The 16,416-nt window shown below is 37.0% G+C and overlaps 1 protein-coding gene across 25 annotated transcripts in view; it reads left to right on the plus strand.

Annotated features, from left to right (window-relative positions):
- MECOM (MDS1 and EVI1 complex locus) overlaps positions 1-16,416 on the plus strand; it is a 630,714-nt gene that overhangs the window by 592,333 nt on the left and 21,965 nt on the right. For 11 of the 25 annotated variants that reach the window (XM_012099708.5, XM_012099727.4, XM_004003181.6 and 8 more), the window contains 3 exons: positions 2,724-4,080; positions 6,735-6,822; positions 12,285-12,311. In XM_012099708.5, the coding sequence (XP_011955098.3) occupies positions 2,724-4,080; positions 6,735-6,822; positions 12,285-12,311 (1,472 nt within the window). The remainder of the gene's footprint in view (positions 1-2,723; positions 4,081-6,734; positions 6,823-12,284; positions 12,312-16,416) is intronic. The other 14 variants (XM_012099711.5, XM_060394074.1, XM_012099716.5 and 11 more) reach the window with 2 other exon arrangements.

Here is a 16,416-nt window from a genome sequence, read left to right on the forward strand (position 1 = left end):
TAAAACACGATAGGGTATCCTTTCCCAATCAGATTGTGCAGACCTATTTCCCATGACTGTATTTTCAGTAATTATTGGTAAATTTAAATAGCAGATGGCATTCTTCAAATATAAAATCTGACAGAGGACCATGGGGTAATTATGAATAATAGCCATGTAATTTCAGAACAAAAGAGGAGTTGGTGTGGAGACTTTGGAGTGGAGGAGGTTCACCTAGAGTTGATATCTGTTTCTCACCAGAAGGCCACACACCACGCTTTACCCCCACTGGTGTGTTTATGGCAACTGTCTCTTATTACAGTGTACCGCCAAGCTTGAGCCCAGAGTCACCAGCGCTAAGGTAATTACTCACTGCCTTTACAGAAACCTCCAGCCTTCCCAAATAGAAACCACATGCTCTAATAGGCTGAATATATTCAAAATACCTCTTAATTTGTTTAATAAGTAGAAAAATGCAATGTTAACTGCTGGCTAATTCCTTATTACTGAGAAAATTACAGTACAGCATAGACTTCAGCATCAGTCGAGCCCCTTACCTGCAGGCTTGGTGGTTTGTGGTGGGCCAGGCTTGGCCTTCAAGTGAGAAAAACAAAGCCTCTGCTGATGGAGACATCCCAGATTCTAAGTTCTGGAGACCTGATAGAAACACTGTCAGTGTGATAGAGCCTCTAACCAGGAAAGTCAGATGCACCTTTTTTTACTCCCATATAGAGGAACTCTTGATTTTCTGAAACCTCTCTCACTGTTAGAAAGAAGTGTAGAGAGCAATATTTCTTTGCCAAAATATTATAAACCTTTCAAAACCTTACACCTTGTTTGAACACCCGTCAGGATGTCTTCTCAATGACTTTTAATGGCCCAGAGGAGGGGTGTCACTTTCGTAATGAGTGCACGTTTAGAATTCCATCAACATTTTGTTTACTATTTCTTGTTATTTCTCATAGCTGAATTAGTATAACTAGTGAAAGTCTCATGTTTCTACTCTCTAGTTCATATGGTTTTAATTATTATATCAAAGAATTTAAATAGTATGTGTATTTATTGTATATGGTTAACTAGTATATCTTTTTAAAGCAGACTCTGTTGAATATTCCAGTAGAATGACTTGAAAAGAAATAACTCACGTTTTCTCTTCCCGTTAAAATGCATGTTTTAGTCTCTACAGTGTCATGAATCATCCCACAGCTGAAAGCTCCTGTAATGTTACTAAGCACAATTTATATGTGTAGCAATGCATTTTAATTGTTAGTAGTAAAAGAAATAGATATGGAATCACTTGGTACTTCCTGTTTGGTGGTGTGGGGGATAACCGAAGTTCCGGATGAATTTTGCATGACTGAAGGTTCATAAAATCTTCTTTGATTTTTTTTTTTAGTTGTTATTATTTTGACTTAGGAGTTTAAAGGCAGTCATCACATGAAAGAAATAAATGTTGCGTTTTATCTTCAATTTGATTTCTTATATTTGTTTCAACAATTATTAACAAGACATATCATGTTTCTGCATGGATTAATGTGAACAGAAGCATGAAAGTAAGCTCACACGTAAAGGGGACTCATCTTTAGTAAACTAACGTAAAAACGTGATGCTTGGGAAATGGATACTATAATCTTGCCGGACTGTGGAGTGAGTGGGATTCCTACAAAGCAAAGGAGCTATTAAGGGTCAAGGAGTTTGGTCTTAAAATATATTTAGATCTGTTCAGACATATATGAGGAAGAAGATGTTCTACTTTTTTGGCAAATTCTGGGGGAAGAGGGTTTTTTCCAGCCGCACCCACTACTGTACCCTGATTGGATTCGAGCATTCTATGCACTCTCCCCTGCTTGCCATAGCTGGCAGTACCGCATACAAGTCAAGCCCCAAGATAACCCGTGAAGATATGACAACAAGTGGACATGTTTCCCAAGGACGGGGTTTCATAAATGCAGGAAGGTTAGCACAACCACTGGTGTGAGGGGAAGTCGGAGGACGTGCTCATAGTTCATGGGAACCAGCAATGCAGGATGGGCTACATTCAATTTAGTTTCCTTTGCAGGCTTAAAATAGCGCCATTGTAAATTATGTCAGTCTTTCTCAAATCATGAAAATGATTGTTAAAAATGCCTCAGAATACACAATGTGCATTGTTGTGTGGCTTTGATGTGTGAATGATGAGAGCATATGATATAATACAAATTAAATAATGGTAGAGCAGTCACAGGCTTTTTCCCCGAGGGAAGAGGGAATAAAGTGAAGTTTCTGGGGGAGGGGAAGGCTGTTTTCTTTTGTGTTGGTGCTTACAATATAGAAATCTATAAATGGTCTAAAATTTTAAAGGGATTCCTGTTCTGTTTCATGTTTAGCAGATCTTAAGAATTTACGTTGTAAAGATTCTGCTGGTGTCGTCATTGGGTTGGGAAATCAGTGCATGCTGGAATTTGACTTTTTAATAAATATTTGAATACACAAATATGATGCAAAATATGATGTAGTGGGGGTGACAAATATTTATATCTATTTATATGAAATATTTGTGCTGTCTCAAGACATTTGTCAGGTTGGATGCCTTGCTTTGGAATCTAGTGAAATGGGGTTTTCTGTGTTTGGAGCACCACTTTGGTGCCTCCAATGTCTTTTCCTGGCTTCCTAATTGAAATTTGGGGTAAACCACTTGTAATACTTGCTAAATTCAGAAGCAATTGCCATAAAGCCTGAGATTCTTTTTTGTTGTTTGCACACAGGTGAGGTCTGCCATAAATCCTATACTCAGTTTTCAAACCTTTGTCGTCATAAGCGCATGCATGCTGATTGCAGAACCCAAATCAAGTGCAAAGACTGTGGACAAATGTTCAGCACTACGTCTTCCTTAAATAAACACAGGAGGTTTTGTGAGGGCAAGAACCATTTTGCGGCAGGTGGATTTTTTGGCCAAGGCATTTCACTTCCTGGAACCCCAGCTATGGATAAAACGTCCATGGTTAATATGAGTCATGCCAACCCGGGCCTTGCTGACTATTTTGGCGCCAATAGGCATCCTGCTGGTCTTACCTTTCCAACAGCTCCTGGATTTTCTTTTAGCTTCCCTGGTCTATTTCCTTCCGGCTTGTACCACAGGCCTCCTTTGATACCTGCTAGTTCTCCTGTTAAAGGACTGTCAAGTACTGAACAGACAAACAAAAGTCAAAGTCCCCTCATGACACATCCTCAGATACTGCCAGCTACACAGGATATTTTGAAGGCACTATCTAAACACCCACCTGTAGGGGACAATAAGCCAGTGGAGCTCCAGCCCGAGAGGTCCTCTGAAGAGAGGCCCCTTGAGAAAATCAGTGACCAGTCAGAGAGTAGTGACCTTGATGATGTCAGTACGCCAAGTGGCAGTGACCTGGAAACAACCTCGGGCTCTGATCTGGAAAGTGACATTGAAAGTGATAAAGAGAAATTTAAAGAAAATGGTAAAATGTTCAAAGACAAAGTAAGCCCTCTTCAGAATCTGGCTTCAATACATAATAAGAAAGAATACAGCAATCATTCCATTTTCTCACCATCTTTAGAGGAGCAGACTGCGGTGTCAGGAGCTGTGAATGATTCTATAAAGGCTATTGCTTCTATTGCTGAAAAATACTTTGGTTCAACAGGACTGGTGGGGCTGCAAGACAAAAAAGTTGGAGCTTTACCTTACCCTTCCATGTTTCCCCTCCCATTTTTTCCAGCATTCTCTCAATCAATGTACCCATTTCCTGATAGAGACTTGAGATCGTTACCTTTGAAAATGGAACCCCAATCACCAAGTGAAGTAAAGAAACTGCAGAAGGGAAGCTCTGAGTCTCCCTTTGATCTCACCACTAAACGCAAGGATGAGAAGCCCTTAACCCCAGTACCTGCCAAGCCTTCAGCGACCCCGGCTGCAAGCCAAGACCAGCCCCTGGATCTAAGTATGGGCAGTAGGAGTAGAGCCAGTGGGACCAAGCTGACGGAGCCTCGTAAAAACCACGTGTTTGGGGAGAAGAAAGGAGGCAACGTTGAACCAAGACCAGCGTCGGATGGTTCCTTACAGCATGCTAGACCCACTCCTTTCTTTATGGACCCTATTTACAGGTAAGGGAGGTTGGGAGACCGCTAAGTGTGGACGGACAAACAAAAGGTAGTTTTTAGACTCTAAAGTTATGGCTTTTAACAAACCACTTTTTATTGTTGTTATAAAACAGAGTAAAGTTGTTTGATCTGGTGAATTCATTTTTTATTCAGAAAGTCAACTCATTAGGTTTGGACTTATTTTTGGATGTCTCCGAATTTGGGGTTTTGGAATAGACCCATGGAGTTCTTTCCCTTGACAATAAATTTATTTTTAAACACTTTTTTTTAAAGTGGAAAATATGGGAAAGCCATATTTAAAGCAAGTTGTCAAGTGGCGGAAGAATGAGGCTCCTGAAGGATTAATGCAAATATGTGTGGGTACTTAAATGGGTCAGATTATTTGGAATGAAATGGGACAGAGTGAGAGTTTATTCTTTATTAAGCTACCAACACAAACCTTAATAAGTGCTGGTCCTATTTTGTTTCTAAGTAAATCTCTTAGAAGCCCCCTGTAAATCAAATATTGATCACAAAAATGCTTTGTAAATGATGTGAATGATCGGCTTAAAAACACATCTGTGTTTAATGCCTGCATTATTCAATTTCCTTTGCATCCAAAATTTTTTAGGGCAGGGAAATATATGCTTGCTAAAAAGCCTCTTAGGTCCAGTTCTCAGTTAACACTGGACCATTCAGAATGATTCAGTTTTTAAATACTAGTTTTCTTCAAAGTGTACAAACAACAATAACAGTGCTTGCGATGTATTTTAAATATTACTGAGCATTTTCACATTTATTTTCTCATTCAAATCATGAACATCATTAAGAGTTAATGGAAAATGTAGACAATTTTTTATTGGACTTATTTAAGCTGGCAGTATTTGATATTTCTGCCTAATTTTTTTTTTTTAAAATCAGGAGACAGTTTTGTTCAATTTCTTCATTCACAATATTTTTTTGAGCACCTATAACTTGGTAGGTACCAGAACTGCAAAGTCTTTTCACTTCAAGCTCTTTTTCTACCTTCATTACGTACATTAACCAAGAAACATTACCAGTTCATTAAGGACTGCCCCTACTTGAACACGACAAGGGGCATAGAAAAGGACAAGACAAAAATGTCTCAAAGCCATCATTACCAGGCTTGGGCACTCCCCTCACCCCACCCCCCCCCACCCCCCCGTCCAACCAATGATTGTATTTTCTTTTATGTGGCAGTTCTTTTACAGAGAAAGAAAAAGAAGGGGGGAAAAACCAGATCTTCCATGTTTTGTGTGTAGCTTATATATTACACATGGGCAGTAAGGTTGTATTTCTAACTCCGTGATATGTCTCAGCCCTTTGTGAAGATAATTTCTCAAGCTTTCTTTTTTAGACCCTCCCAATGGCAATGAACTTCCAGTTCATCCACATACCCCTTCCACTCTTCTCCGTCATCTCCCAGCCTTCCACCTGCTTCCTCTAATATCAGTCTTCTCTCTGGTACAACAGTTTCAACTGAGGCTTTAGGCATCTCATTTCATCAAACTCATAAAAGACCTAAACCCAGTTTTAGTGTAAGACCTGGGTTGAAATCTCAGCTTTCTCATGTCTTAAAGTTTTCTTCATCCATAAAATGGGTATAAGGGCACTGATTTCAATAAGTGAAAGAGTATATATAAAACATAGCATATATGCAATTTCAAGAAGTCGAAGCGGCTTCTAGGCTTCCCAGGTGGCACTAGTGGTAAAGAACCCACCTGCCAATGCAGGGGGTGCAGGTGGCCCAGGTTTCATCCCTGAGTCAGGAGGATTCCTTGAAGGAGGGCACAGCAACCCACTCCATTATTCCTGTCTGGAGAATCCCAGGGACAGAGGAGCCTGGCAGGCTGCAGTCCATGGGGTTGCAAAGAGTTAGACACAACTGAAGCGACTTAGCACAGAAGCTGCTTCTATTCAGTTTGAAACTATTTTAAAAGTATGCTTATTGAATATTTTTTTAAAACGAAATCACCAACAGTTGGTGAAAGAAATTAATTCAATCCACAATGTCTTTTCCTATATACTTAATAGAAAATAGAATGGCAAACATTTCTAAAGAAGAAGCACTGTATAGATAAGTTTGATAAAGTCTTTCTTTATCTTCAAAAAGTTCCTTATCCTCTTCCTACCACCCCTCTTTCACCTACCCTGTTTATCAGCAGCAGCAGCTAGCAGGGTGTGTAGTAGGCTTAGAAACTCTCCTGCTGGCATTCATAAATGTAAAAGAAATAGAATGATGATTTGTGGGAGCGCCTTATTGATAGAAAATGACTTTAATTTTCAAAGTGAACCTTCTTCACCTGCTTTTGAAATCAGCCAGCATTTTTGTCTACATTTGCAGTGGAAAGGTACAAACTTGTGAGCGATGCCTCCGATTTCATAACTTCGTTTTTAACATTTCCTTCTCATTATTATTAGTATTACTACTCATTGAATAGGATTTTTCCATTTTAAAAAGGACCTTCTTTCTTTGAGCACCTAGAAGTGCCACGAGTATTCTTCAAGAACTGAAACAGATGTCTTTATATTTTTATTAGTGTGCTTCCCGGCAACCTACCATTTGCTTTATTGTTAGCTGTTTTAAATGTCAGCGATTATGCAGGGATTGATCTGTGAGACTGATTCTTCTCCAAAATCTAATTTTAACCTTTCAGAGTAGAGAAAAGAAAACTAACTGACCCACTTGAAGCTTTAAAAGAGAAATACTTGAGGCCTTCTCCAGGATTCTTATTTCACCCACAAGTAAGTATTTTGAATTTGAGACTTCAAGCTTGTAAACTAACTTGTTGATCCTGAAAAGCAGGTGCAATGAAATGAAAGAAATCTTGAGAACATTAGGATTTCCTATGACGCTGATGTGGAAGAACACAGGAAATTCTAGCAGAATTAAAATCCAAACTTTTTAAAGAAAAAGTAGTCAATATATATATGTAAAAATAACGTGGTTTCAGTGTTAAGTTATTCTCTATTAAGTACTCACCTGAGCTAAAGTGTATTTTGGAGTGAGCAAAATTCAGTTAAGAAATTAAATATTGAAGTTGTCTTTCATGTTTAAAAATTTGCGATTGTAAGAAATAGATCACTGTGCAAGTTGTCCCAAACTCATGAAGGTCATCCGTGTTCTTTTAGTGCTTAGATAAAAACAGGAAATGAGTCTACCTGACAAGTTGTTACCATAGAGGGTGAAGGAATTTATCTAGAGACCACTGGGCATTCCAGCAAAGTTCTGTAATTGCACAAGAATTCACCACAATACACAGAGCTATTTGCTGGATGGAGTTGTGTCCATTTATCAAAATATGTATAATTTCTCACTGTAAAGAAAATACAGAGCAGTGCTATCTAATTGGTTCATCTTTATGTCCCCACATTTTTGGTCATTTTTAAAAAACTAGTATACATATCAATTAAAGTGTGGAGAATTATATTGAAAGAAGGAATATATAAGCATCTCGAATCTGGTTAATGATATATATTTTTTTAATTTACTAATTACTAAGGATACAAGCTCCTTATAGACAGTAAGCAATACTTTTATGAAAATGTTCGACAACAGAGTTAACTGATTTGTGCTGTTCCAATATATTCACACCAGAACTTATACTTCTCTGATAAAATTGGTGGAAAATTCTATGCAATCTATCATACAGAAAGCTATGAAACAATTAAATTTAATCATCTTGGAATATGACTCCTCCTCCACCCCTCACCATCACCCTCTCTGCTACTGCTTCTTTCTACATTTTTAAAAACACTTTCCCAAATTCTGGACAGTAAAGTGTGAGAGCTGAAATACCATATTCTGGGTTGAGTGGAGAGACCTGTCACTGCTCAAAAATTCTCTCTGTTTTAACCTGAAACAATATATGATTTAGTATGAAAAGGGTTAGAAATATTCCAGTTAGTATTCATTTTGTGTAGAAAACTAAGGAATTTCTTAAATTATTTTCTGGAAAAGCAAGTTCTAAAACAGCAAATGTTATCAGGTACTTATTTTCCACATTTAGACTGATCTGAATTGCACTTATTGGTCTCGTGGGCTAATAAACCTGAGCATAAAATGCATTTTTGTGTCAGTTATTGTACAAAAAGTATATCTCTCTTGATAACTTTCTAATTAAATGCTTATAAGGATATTATAGTTATCCTTATAACTATAATTAAATTATATTACATTTAATTAGTTTTAATTACAATAAATCAATCTATTTTATATTCTAGTTATCTTTAAAATCTAGTAACTAATCATTTCAGAATCAAGTGCTGTGGGTATGTAGTTCAAGGGAGGAAAAAAAAAGCCAGGATTCAGTGTCTTTGAATGACTCAGTCGACCTGGCTTTTAGTTTCCTTACTTATTAGATGAAGGAGTGGGTGTAAGGTCCCTATCTTCTCTGAAATTCAAAGGTTTCTAGCTAGCTAAAGCAAATTTACTGATTCAGAAAATGGGGAGTTTTGTCTACTAACATCTTTACATGTGCGTGTAGCTGTTATAAATGTAGTATATGCATATTTTAAATCAAATGATAGAAAATCTGCTATGTTTTAATATTCTCAATATTACTGAAGGATAGCAAAAGATGAGGCATATGTATAGAGCTTGGGAGTATAGCAGTCACCCGCTCAGATCACTGAAAATATACCTATGGGAGCACAGTGGCAGAGGGTGTCCTTCCCACACCAGAATGTCGTGTCTTGTTACATGAGACTAACTATTGCTGCATGTTGCTGTAAGAACAGTACCCAATAGTGATCAGTAAAATATTTAATACATCATATGTCATGAATACTGATCAATCAGAATAGGCTCCTGCCATTGGGGAGCTGGGTCCCAGAAGCCCTTGCTGGCCAACTGTTCATGCTTTGGTTGCTGGCTGGTGGGCTGTCTGAAGGGTCTTTTGGGAGGAGACCTGGGCAGCAGGAGGACGTTCAGGGTAGCTGGGCAAAGGCTATTTATCAACGATGACAGAAATATTTCATTACTTTGATAACCATTGTGGCTGTTTTTGTGTGTAATGGCTGAATGTCACTGAGATACAGAGGGCATAAAGAGTGTCACTTGAGAGATGTTCAGGTCCCTCAATTTTCATCAAGCCTTCGGAGCAGTCTGTCCTTTCAGACTTTAGGCTTCCCTGTGGCTCAACAGATCCACCTGCAATGCAGGAGACAAAGGAGACTCAGGTTCGATCCCTGGGTTGGGAACATCCCCTGGAGTAGGAAATGGAAACCCACTCCAGTATCCCATGGACAGAGGAGCCTTGTGGGCTACCTTCTGTGGGGTCGCAAAGAGTTGGACACGATTGAGCACACAGACGAGGTCTGCTCTTTCAGAAAATCTGCCTCATATGTTCTGAAGTTTCGGCAGAACTTTTTTTGTTCTTTCTAGTACTGTATCAATTCCATCACAGCCTCAAGATCCACCTTCCTACAAACAAATAAACAAACAAATGAAAACAAAGAGAAACTGCCTAGGATTTGGGGCCAGAAATAACTGCTTTAGAACAGGCTTTACTACTTATTAGCAGAAATGCTTTGATTTTGAGGTATGTAGTTCATCTCTCCGAGCCTTCTCTGTCAGTGTAATGCGTTTACCCCTTCCAGCCTTACTAGGGGCAGCGGAAACGATCAGTGCTCACATACATGACATGTTTAGCACTGTGCTTGGCATATGGAAGGATCTAGAGGTGGAAAAGCTCTCTTTTATTATTGGATGCAGAAATATTCTGTTTTGACTATGAAGAAGTATCAGTAGAACACCCTCCTGCCATCTCCTGAGCCCAGTTTCTTTGGTGGAGATACATCAGTATCTAGAAATGCCTGAAAGGATGCTTGCTGTGTTCTTGGTGCTGCCTTGCTGGACACCAGAGCATTCCACCAAAATGAAAGGATTTGCCTCCTCTGCACCCAGGGCTTGCCATCGTTTTGTAGGTAGATAAGTGCTTGGTTAAGACCATTCACAATTTCATTTTTCATTTAAAGTATTTTGGAGCAAATCACATGGTCCCTCTGAGGCTTCTATATCCTCGTCTTCAGAATAAGAATAGTGTTATTTATCTCAGGGTTATCCACCTCTATCTAGTTCTTAGGATTGTTATAATAATTAGAAGGAGAGCATGTGTTTTCCATGCTTTAGGGAAAACCTATAAATAGATATGTAAATGCTTTGTAGTGGTATTCTCTGATGGTAAAAATTTTACAATTTTTGTATGTCTTTGTATTCTGCCCCACCCACCCCCCCGCTCCCTGCCTGCCCCCCCTGTACATAGTTACTAATCAATGAAAGTTGACACTTCACTCAGATGGTGAAGAATCTGCCTGCAATGCAGAAGACCAGTGTTTGATCCCTGGGTTGGAAGATCCCCAGGAGAAGGGAATGGTAATACACTTCAGTATTCTTGCCTGGAGAATCCCAAGCACAGAGGAGCCTGGAAGGCTATAGTTCATGGGGTCACAAAGAGTCGGACAAGACTGAGCGACTAACGCTTTGATTTTCACTTATACAAATAAGTTGGATATTTATTAAATTTTATTGGAAATAAATTATTAGGCCATTTTACTGCCTTTTAGAAGAAAATATGTATTTTTAAAATCCTTGACAAAAATACAGAAAACATATGGGAACATATACATCAGAATCAAAAGATAAATACAGGCTTTATCATTCTTAGGGTTTAAATTCCTCTCCGTTCAGTTCTTAGAGAAGTATGTTTGCTCTGTCAGGCCACTAGAGCACTATTTCACTTTCTATTTTTCTCTTATAAATAAGTTAGTTTAACATAAGGCTGAAATAAGTAGTATAGGGTTTCTCCCTACCTATGTGTTTGAAAATTACATTTGGAACCTTAGATTATAATTTTGGAAAGAAGATGACAGCCACAGGAGGTGAGATGGAGGAAATGATATTACCCTGCGATCTTTGGAATGTCCATTTCATTGGGTACTTTGCATTTTGGGTACTTTGCATTCACATTGACAGCTCATTTGAATTGCCATAGAAATCACTTGGCAATTATACTAGTACAAAACTGGCTATAAATTATACCTTTGTTTGATTTTCCTATACTTTAAACGTTATTTTTAGTTATTTATATATTTCAATTTCAGATGTTTGGCTTTGTGTTAATCTACCATGGAAACTCTATTTTACTTCCATTTCTGTGCTTTATTCATTCTTTTTTTATTTTCTTCATTTTAAAGTGTCTTCACTTTCTTCATTTAAAGTGTCTACTTGTTACAGTATTCCAAAGAACTGGGAAAAAGACTAAGGTCTTTTCCCAAGTTTTCATGTGTATGTTGATGTGAAAATCACGTGAGACTTTTGCCCTTCGTCTTTCGCCTTCCGTCTTTCTTTTGCTTTCAACAAGTGTTTCTTGTGTTAGATTTCTTCTGTGGTAAATCTTTCACCCTTAAAAACTGTGTATATTCCTTATTAAAGATACTGTAACCTAAGAAAGCAAGATATATCCCCTTTAAACAAGCAAATGATATTTTTAAAGATATAACATTTGTGTTACCTGGTATAGCTTCTGTTGGGTTAACCAAAAAGTTCATTCAGATTTTTCAATAAGATCTTACAGAAAAACCCAATTGAACTTTTTGGGCAACACAGTAATTCACTGACATTTTCACCAGTGAGTCTTGTCATAAATGGTCACAAATAACTAGACATTTGTAGTTCTTTTCATTGCTATTCTTCAGAGTTCAAACTGCTGATGGTCCCATGCTAATAGAAACCAGTTTATTTCCAAGTACACTACCTTTTTGTTACTCAGTGATTCACATTTGAGTGAGTATTTATTTTCTTTGTCATTAATGCTGTAAAAATATAAGAGACTAGATATTTTTTTGTAGGAAATTGCTTACATTTTAGTTATTAAAGTAAAATTTAGGAATCTTGGTTTGCAGTCAGTAGAAACAAATGAAAAGGAAGTATCTATTTTGCTAAGATTTGGTAGTAAGCAGTATTTAGCTTTCTTGGGAAAAAAAAAACCATCCTGGTTTATAACCTTGATTCTAAAATTTAATTGAGGTAAATAGAGAAAACTCCATGTTATAAAAATATTCATTATCAAGGCTTTTACTCAAGGTATAGTTACATGATAAGCAAAAATTACTTAGTATAAATGTTAATTTCTCAAAGGATAGATTGCAATAAAGATACCTATACAGAAGTAATTTTTTTGTTTTTGTTTCAATTTTGCTCCCAGTTCCAACTGCCTGATCAGAGAACTTGGGTAAGTTTTCTATTTATATTTTTGACTAAAATAATGTAGCATTAAAAGGAAAACAACTAATATTATAAATTGCCATAGAGAGATTTCTGAGCCCTTTTCCTTTAAATGATAGAGCTTTAGCAGATAGATTTTCATCTTTGTCAAGCTGCAAGATACTTTCAGTTTGGGTTGGACATTTAGTGTCTATAAATTGTTTATAGAAAGTTTATTCTCTAAATCTAACCCATTGCATAGTAATTGTACCTTGATGTAGAACTCTTTCTAAGTACTTGGGAGTGTGTGTTAATAGGGATTTCAAGATGGATCACTAAGTGGAAACAATAATTATTTGGGGGAGCCTGTACCAGCATGTTAAAGATGCTTATGATAAAGCCTTAAAAAAGAATAAAACCTGAACTTATGTGTAGACCCAAGTTGACATTGTAATTCATATCCATATAACCCAGGGCAGAACTTGGTTCTGGCTGTGTGGATTCACAAGACTAAATGTTTAAAAATCTTTAACTATCTAAAGAATATATCTTTTAGCATTGGGTTCCACTTCTTCAGGTTTCCTGGTGGCTCAGCAGTATAAAATCTGCCTGCCAGTGCAGGAGACGTGGGTTTGATCCCTGAGTCTGGAAGATCCCCTGGAGAAGGAAGTGGCAACCCACGCCAAAATATTTCTACCTGGGAAATCCCATGGACAGAGGAACCTGGTGGGCTATAGTCCATGGTGTCTCAAAGAGTCAGACATGAGTTAGTGACTCAACAACACCAACAATCCGCTTCCTCAACTTTTTTTTTCTTTTTTATATTTTATTTTTATTTTTACTTTATTTTGCTTTACAATACTGTATTGGTTTTGCCATACATTGACATGAATCCGCCACGGGTGTACTTGAGTTCCCAATCCTGAACCCCCCTCCCACCTCCCACCCCATATCATCTCTCTGGATCATCCCCGTGCACCAGCCCCAAGCATCCTGTATCCTGTATCACACATAGACTGGCGATTCGTTTCTTACATGATAGTATACATGTTTCAGTGCCATTCTCCCAGATCATCCCACCCTATTCCTCTCCCACAGAGTCCAAAAGTCTGTTCTATACATCTGTGTCTCTTTTACTGTCTCGCATACAGGGTTATCATTACCATCTTTCTAAATTCCATGTGTATGTGTTAGTATACTGTATTGGTGTTTTTCTTTCTGGCTTACTTCACTCTGTATAATCGGCTCCAGTTTCATCCATCTCATTAGAACTGATTCAAATGTATTCTTTTTAATGGCTGAGTAATACTCCATTGTGTATATGTATCACAGCTTTCTTATCCATCTGCTGATGGACATCTAAGTTGTTTCCATGTCCTGGCTATTATACACTGTTGGTGGGAATGCAAACTAGTACAGCCACTATGGAGAACAGTGTGGAGATTCAACTTTCTTTTTTAAACTGTTAAAAATGTTTTTATTGGAATATAGTTGGTTATAGTGTCGTGTTAGTTTCAGGTGTACAGCATAGTGAATCAGATATACATACATATATATCCACTCTTTGTTTCTAGATTATTTTCTCATAGAGGCCATTACAGAGTGTTTAGAGTTCCCTGTGCTATACAATAGGTTCTTATTAATTATTTATTTTATATATAGTAGTGTGTGTATGTCAGCCCCAATCTCCCTATTTATCCTTCCCCTCAACTGTCAATTAATATTTCCAGATATAGTAAGTTGACATCACTAGGAGACAGCTTTATTTTTTATTCAAGATACACGGAATACTATTTATTTATGTTTCACTCCCAAATAAACCTTGAGACAATGAAAATGTATATAAATAGCATGTATTACAAAATTTCCTCTAAGTGTATATATTTTTACTCTTTTATTCTCCTTTTCGCTCAGAATTATACTGATTTTAAAGTATGGATGAAATCTTGGAATACAGTTTACTTTATCCTTAGTCACCATAACATTAAATATAAAGTATTTTAAATTAGAACACTCTGGCACTTACCTGTTTCCTCTATCTGATGTTAGTTTTCCTTTACCAGAAATTCTTCCATTTATTTCTTCTGTGGAATATGTGAGGAATTGTGGATTTTTCTCATCCTATCAACTTTTAAGGATTTTCCTCATCCTATCAACCTTTAAGGTTTACACTTATTTCCACAGTGTAAGAGCAAAGAGACAGAGACTTCCTTGTTAGGCAAAGTTGTGTAGTAGGCAGCATTGTTCTTTGGTTATCCTGGCTTATTATTTCTAGTGTTTTTTGGTCTGCCTTCCCTGGCAAGGGTTTGTCTTAAATATCATGCTGCACTGTCTTCATTCTTTCTAATGTTAACTTTTACTTGCTGGTAGCTTTGCTTTTAGCCGCTTCAAGAATAAGGTGTTGTCTCCTATACAAATGGCCAGTGCTGCTACAACTTTCAAAGACAGTTCGGATTTTAAGTTAGATGCCTTTCCTGATAATGCAGTGGTATAGCACCTGCTATGACAATGCTTTGGAAACACTCCCAGTCTTTGAATCATAGATGTTGCCGAGCAGTAATTTATATTTTTATTATAAAATGGATATTCGTGGAAAATATTAAAATATTAAATTTTATAAATTTTAGTGGTTGAAAGCTATAATTTTATAATCATGACTGCAGAATATGATACATGGAATGAGACAACCATAAAATATGAATATTTATTTCTCCCCCAAATGGCCATGATTTTAAGATTTCTCAAGATAAGTGAATAAATATAGAAAACTACCAAATCTACAAACTTTCCCATCATAAGTTATTTATGAAAAGTTAGTTGTTTTATGATAAAGCCATGTGTAATCTAATTTGTGAAACATTAGGTCACATAATTCATGGTGCCATTGGACATATCATTTTGTATAATCAGATTGTCACTTTAATAGTTTTAATGAGAAACTTCTTTATGTCATCAATTATTGGCTGCCAGATAAAAAAATGTTAAGCTAAGTGCTTCAGACCCAGTTGATGTTATCTTGCCTGCTGAAATGTTTTTACAAAAGGAACTATTTGACAAGGGAGATAGTTACATTTTTGGTAGAAGCTAGGGAATTGTGTCTAAATACTAGTTTGCGTCAGTTTAAAGTTAATAGCCTCTTGGGGACTGAAAGGGGGGGAAATAACTTCCTTTTCCAGACATCTGGCTGCAGATACCATCAACAACTATAATATATGTAAATAAAAATCACTGTTCTATAGGAAAAAAAAAAAAACACTGTCCTTTACTGATTGGAGATTAGTCAATGACATTGATAGGATATAGGGCAATATCTTTCTAAAATATATGATCTGATTTTTGCCTCCTTTTTTCCTGTTATTTTCAGCAGATTTCCTATTCATTGTAGTACATGTTGTCCCTTTCATTTTTATTTTCATAATTAAAAAGTATTTGTAGCTAAATTGTTTCATTTATCCCAATTCATCCTGATTTTTTGAAATACCAAGTCAGACTTTAGTGACTGTTAAAACTTACTACATCTACAAAATGATGTTTTTCTAAAAGGAGTATCACGTGAGTCAGCCTAGATAGCTAGAGGAAGTTGAGATTTTGACCAATACCCTAGATAAAGCTCATCTTAATCCCAAGATATGGTGTAGGACTGATTGTTGATCACAGAATGGCTAAACTACCCCAACTAGCAGATGTCTAAGTCACTTATTCTTTTTTAAATTAATTTTATTGGAGTATAGTTGATTTACAATGTTGTGTTAGTTTCAGGCATATAGCAAAGTGAATCAGTTATACATATACATGTATCTACTCTTTTTTAGATTATTTTCCCATATAGGTCATTAAAGAGTATTGAGTAGAGTTCCCTGTGCTATACAGTAGGTTTGTATTTGTTATTTCTTTTATACATAGTGGTGTGTATTTGTCCAAGTTACTTCTATCTGTCTTAATGGAGAAATTTATTCTTTTCAGCTGATGTTAAGTACATGAGAGCAAATGTTAGGAAGATGAAAAAGAGGATTCAGTGATGGCTTTTATGTTGCTTTGGTGGTTGCTAGCTGGAAAGATGGAGAAGGAAATGGCAACCCACTCCAGTACTCTTGCCTGGAAAATGCCATGGACAGAGGAGCCTGGTGGGCTGC

This window comes from Ovis aries, chromosome 1 (genome assembly GCF_016772045.2).
Source record: "Ovis aries strain OAR_USU_Benz2616 breed Rambouillet chromosome 1, ARS-UI_Ramb_v3.0, whole genome shotgun sequence".
NCBI classification, from domain to species: domain Eukaryota; kingdom Metazoa; phylum Chordata; class Mammalia; order Artiodactyla; family Bovidae; genus Ovis; species Ovis aries.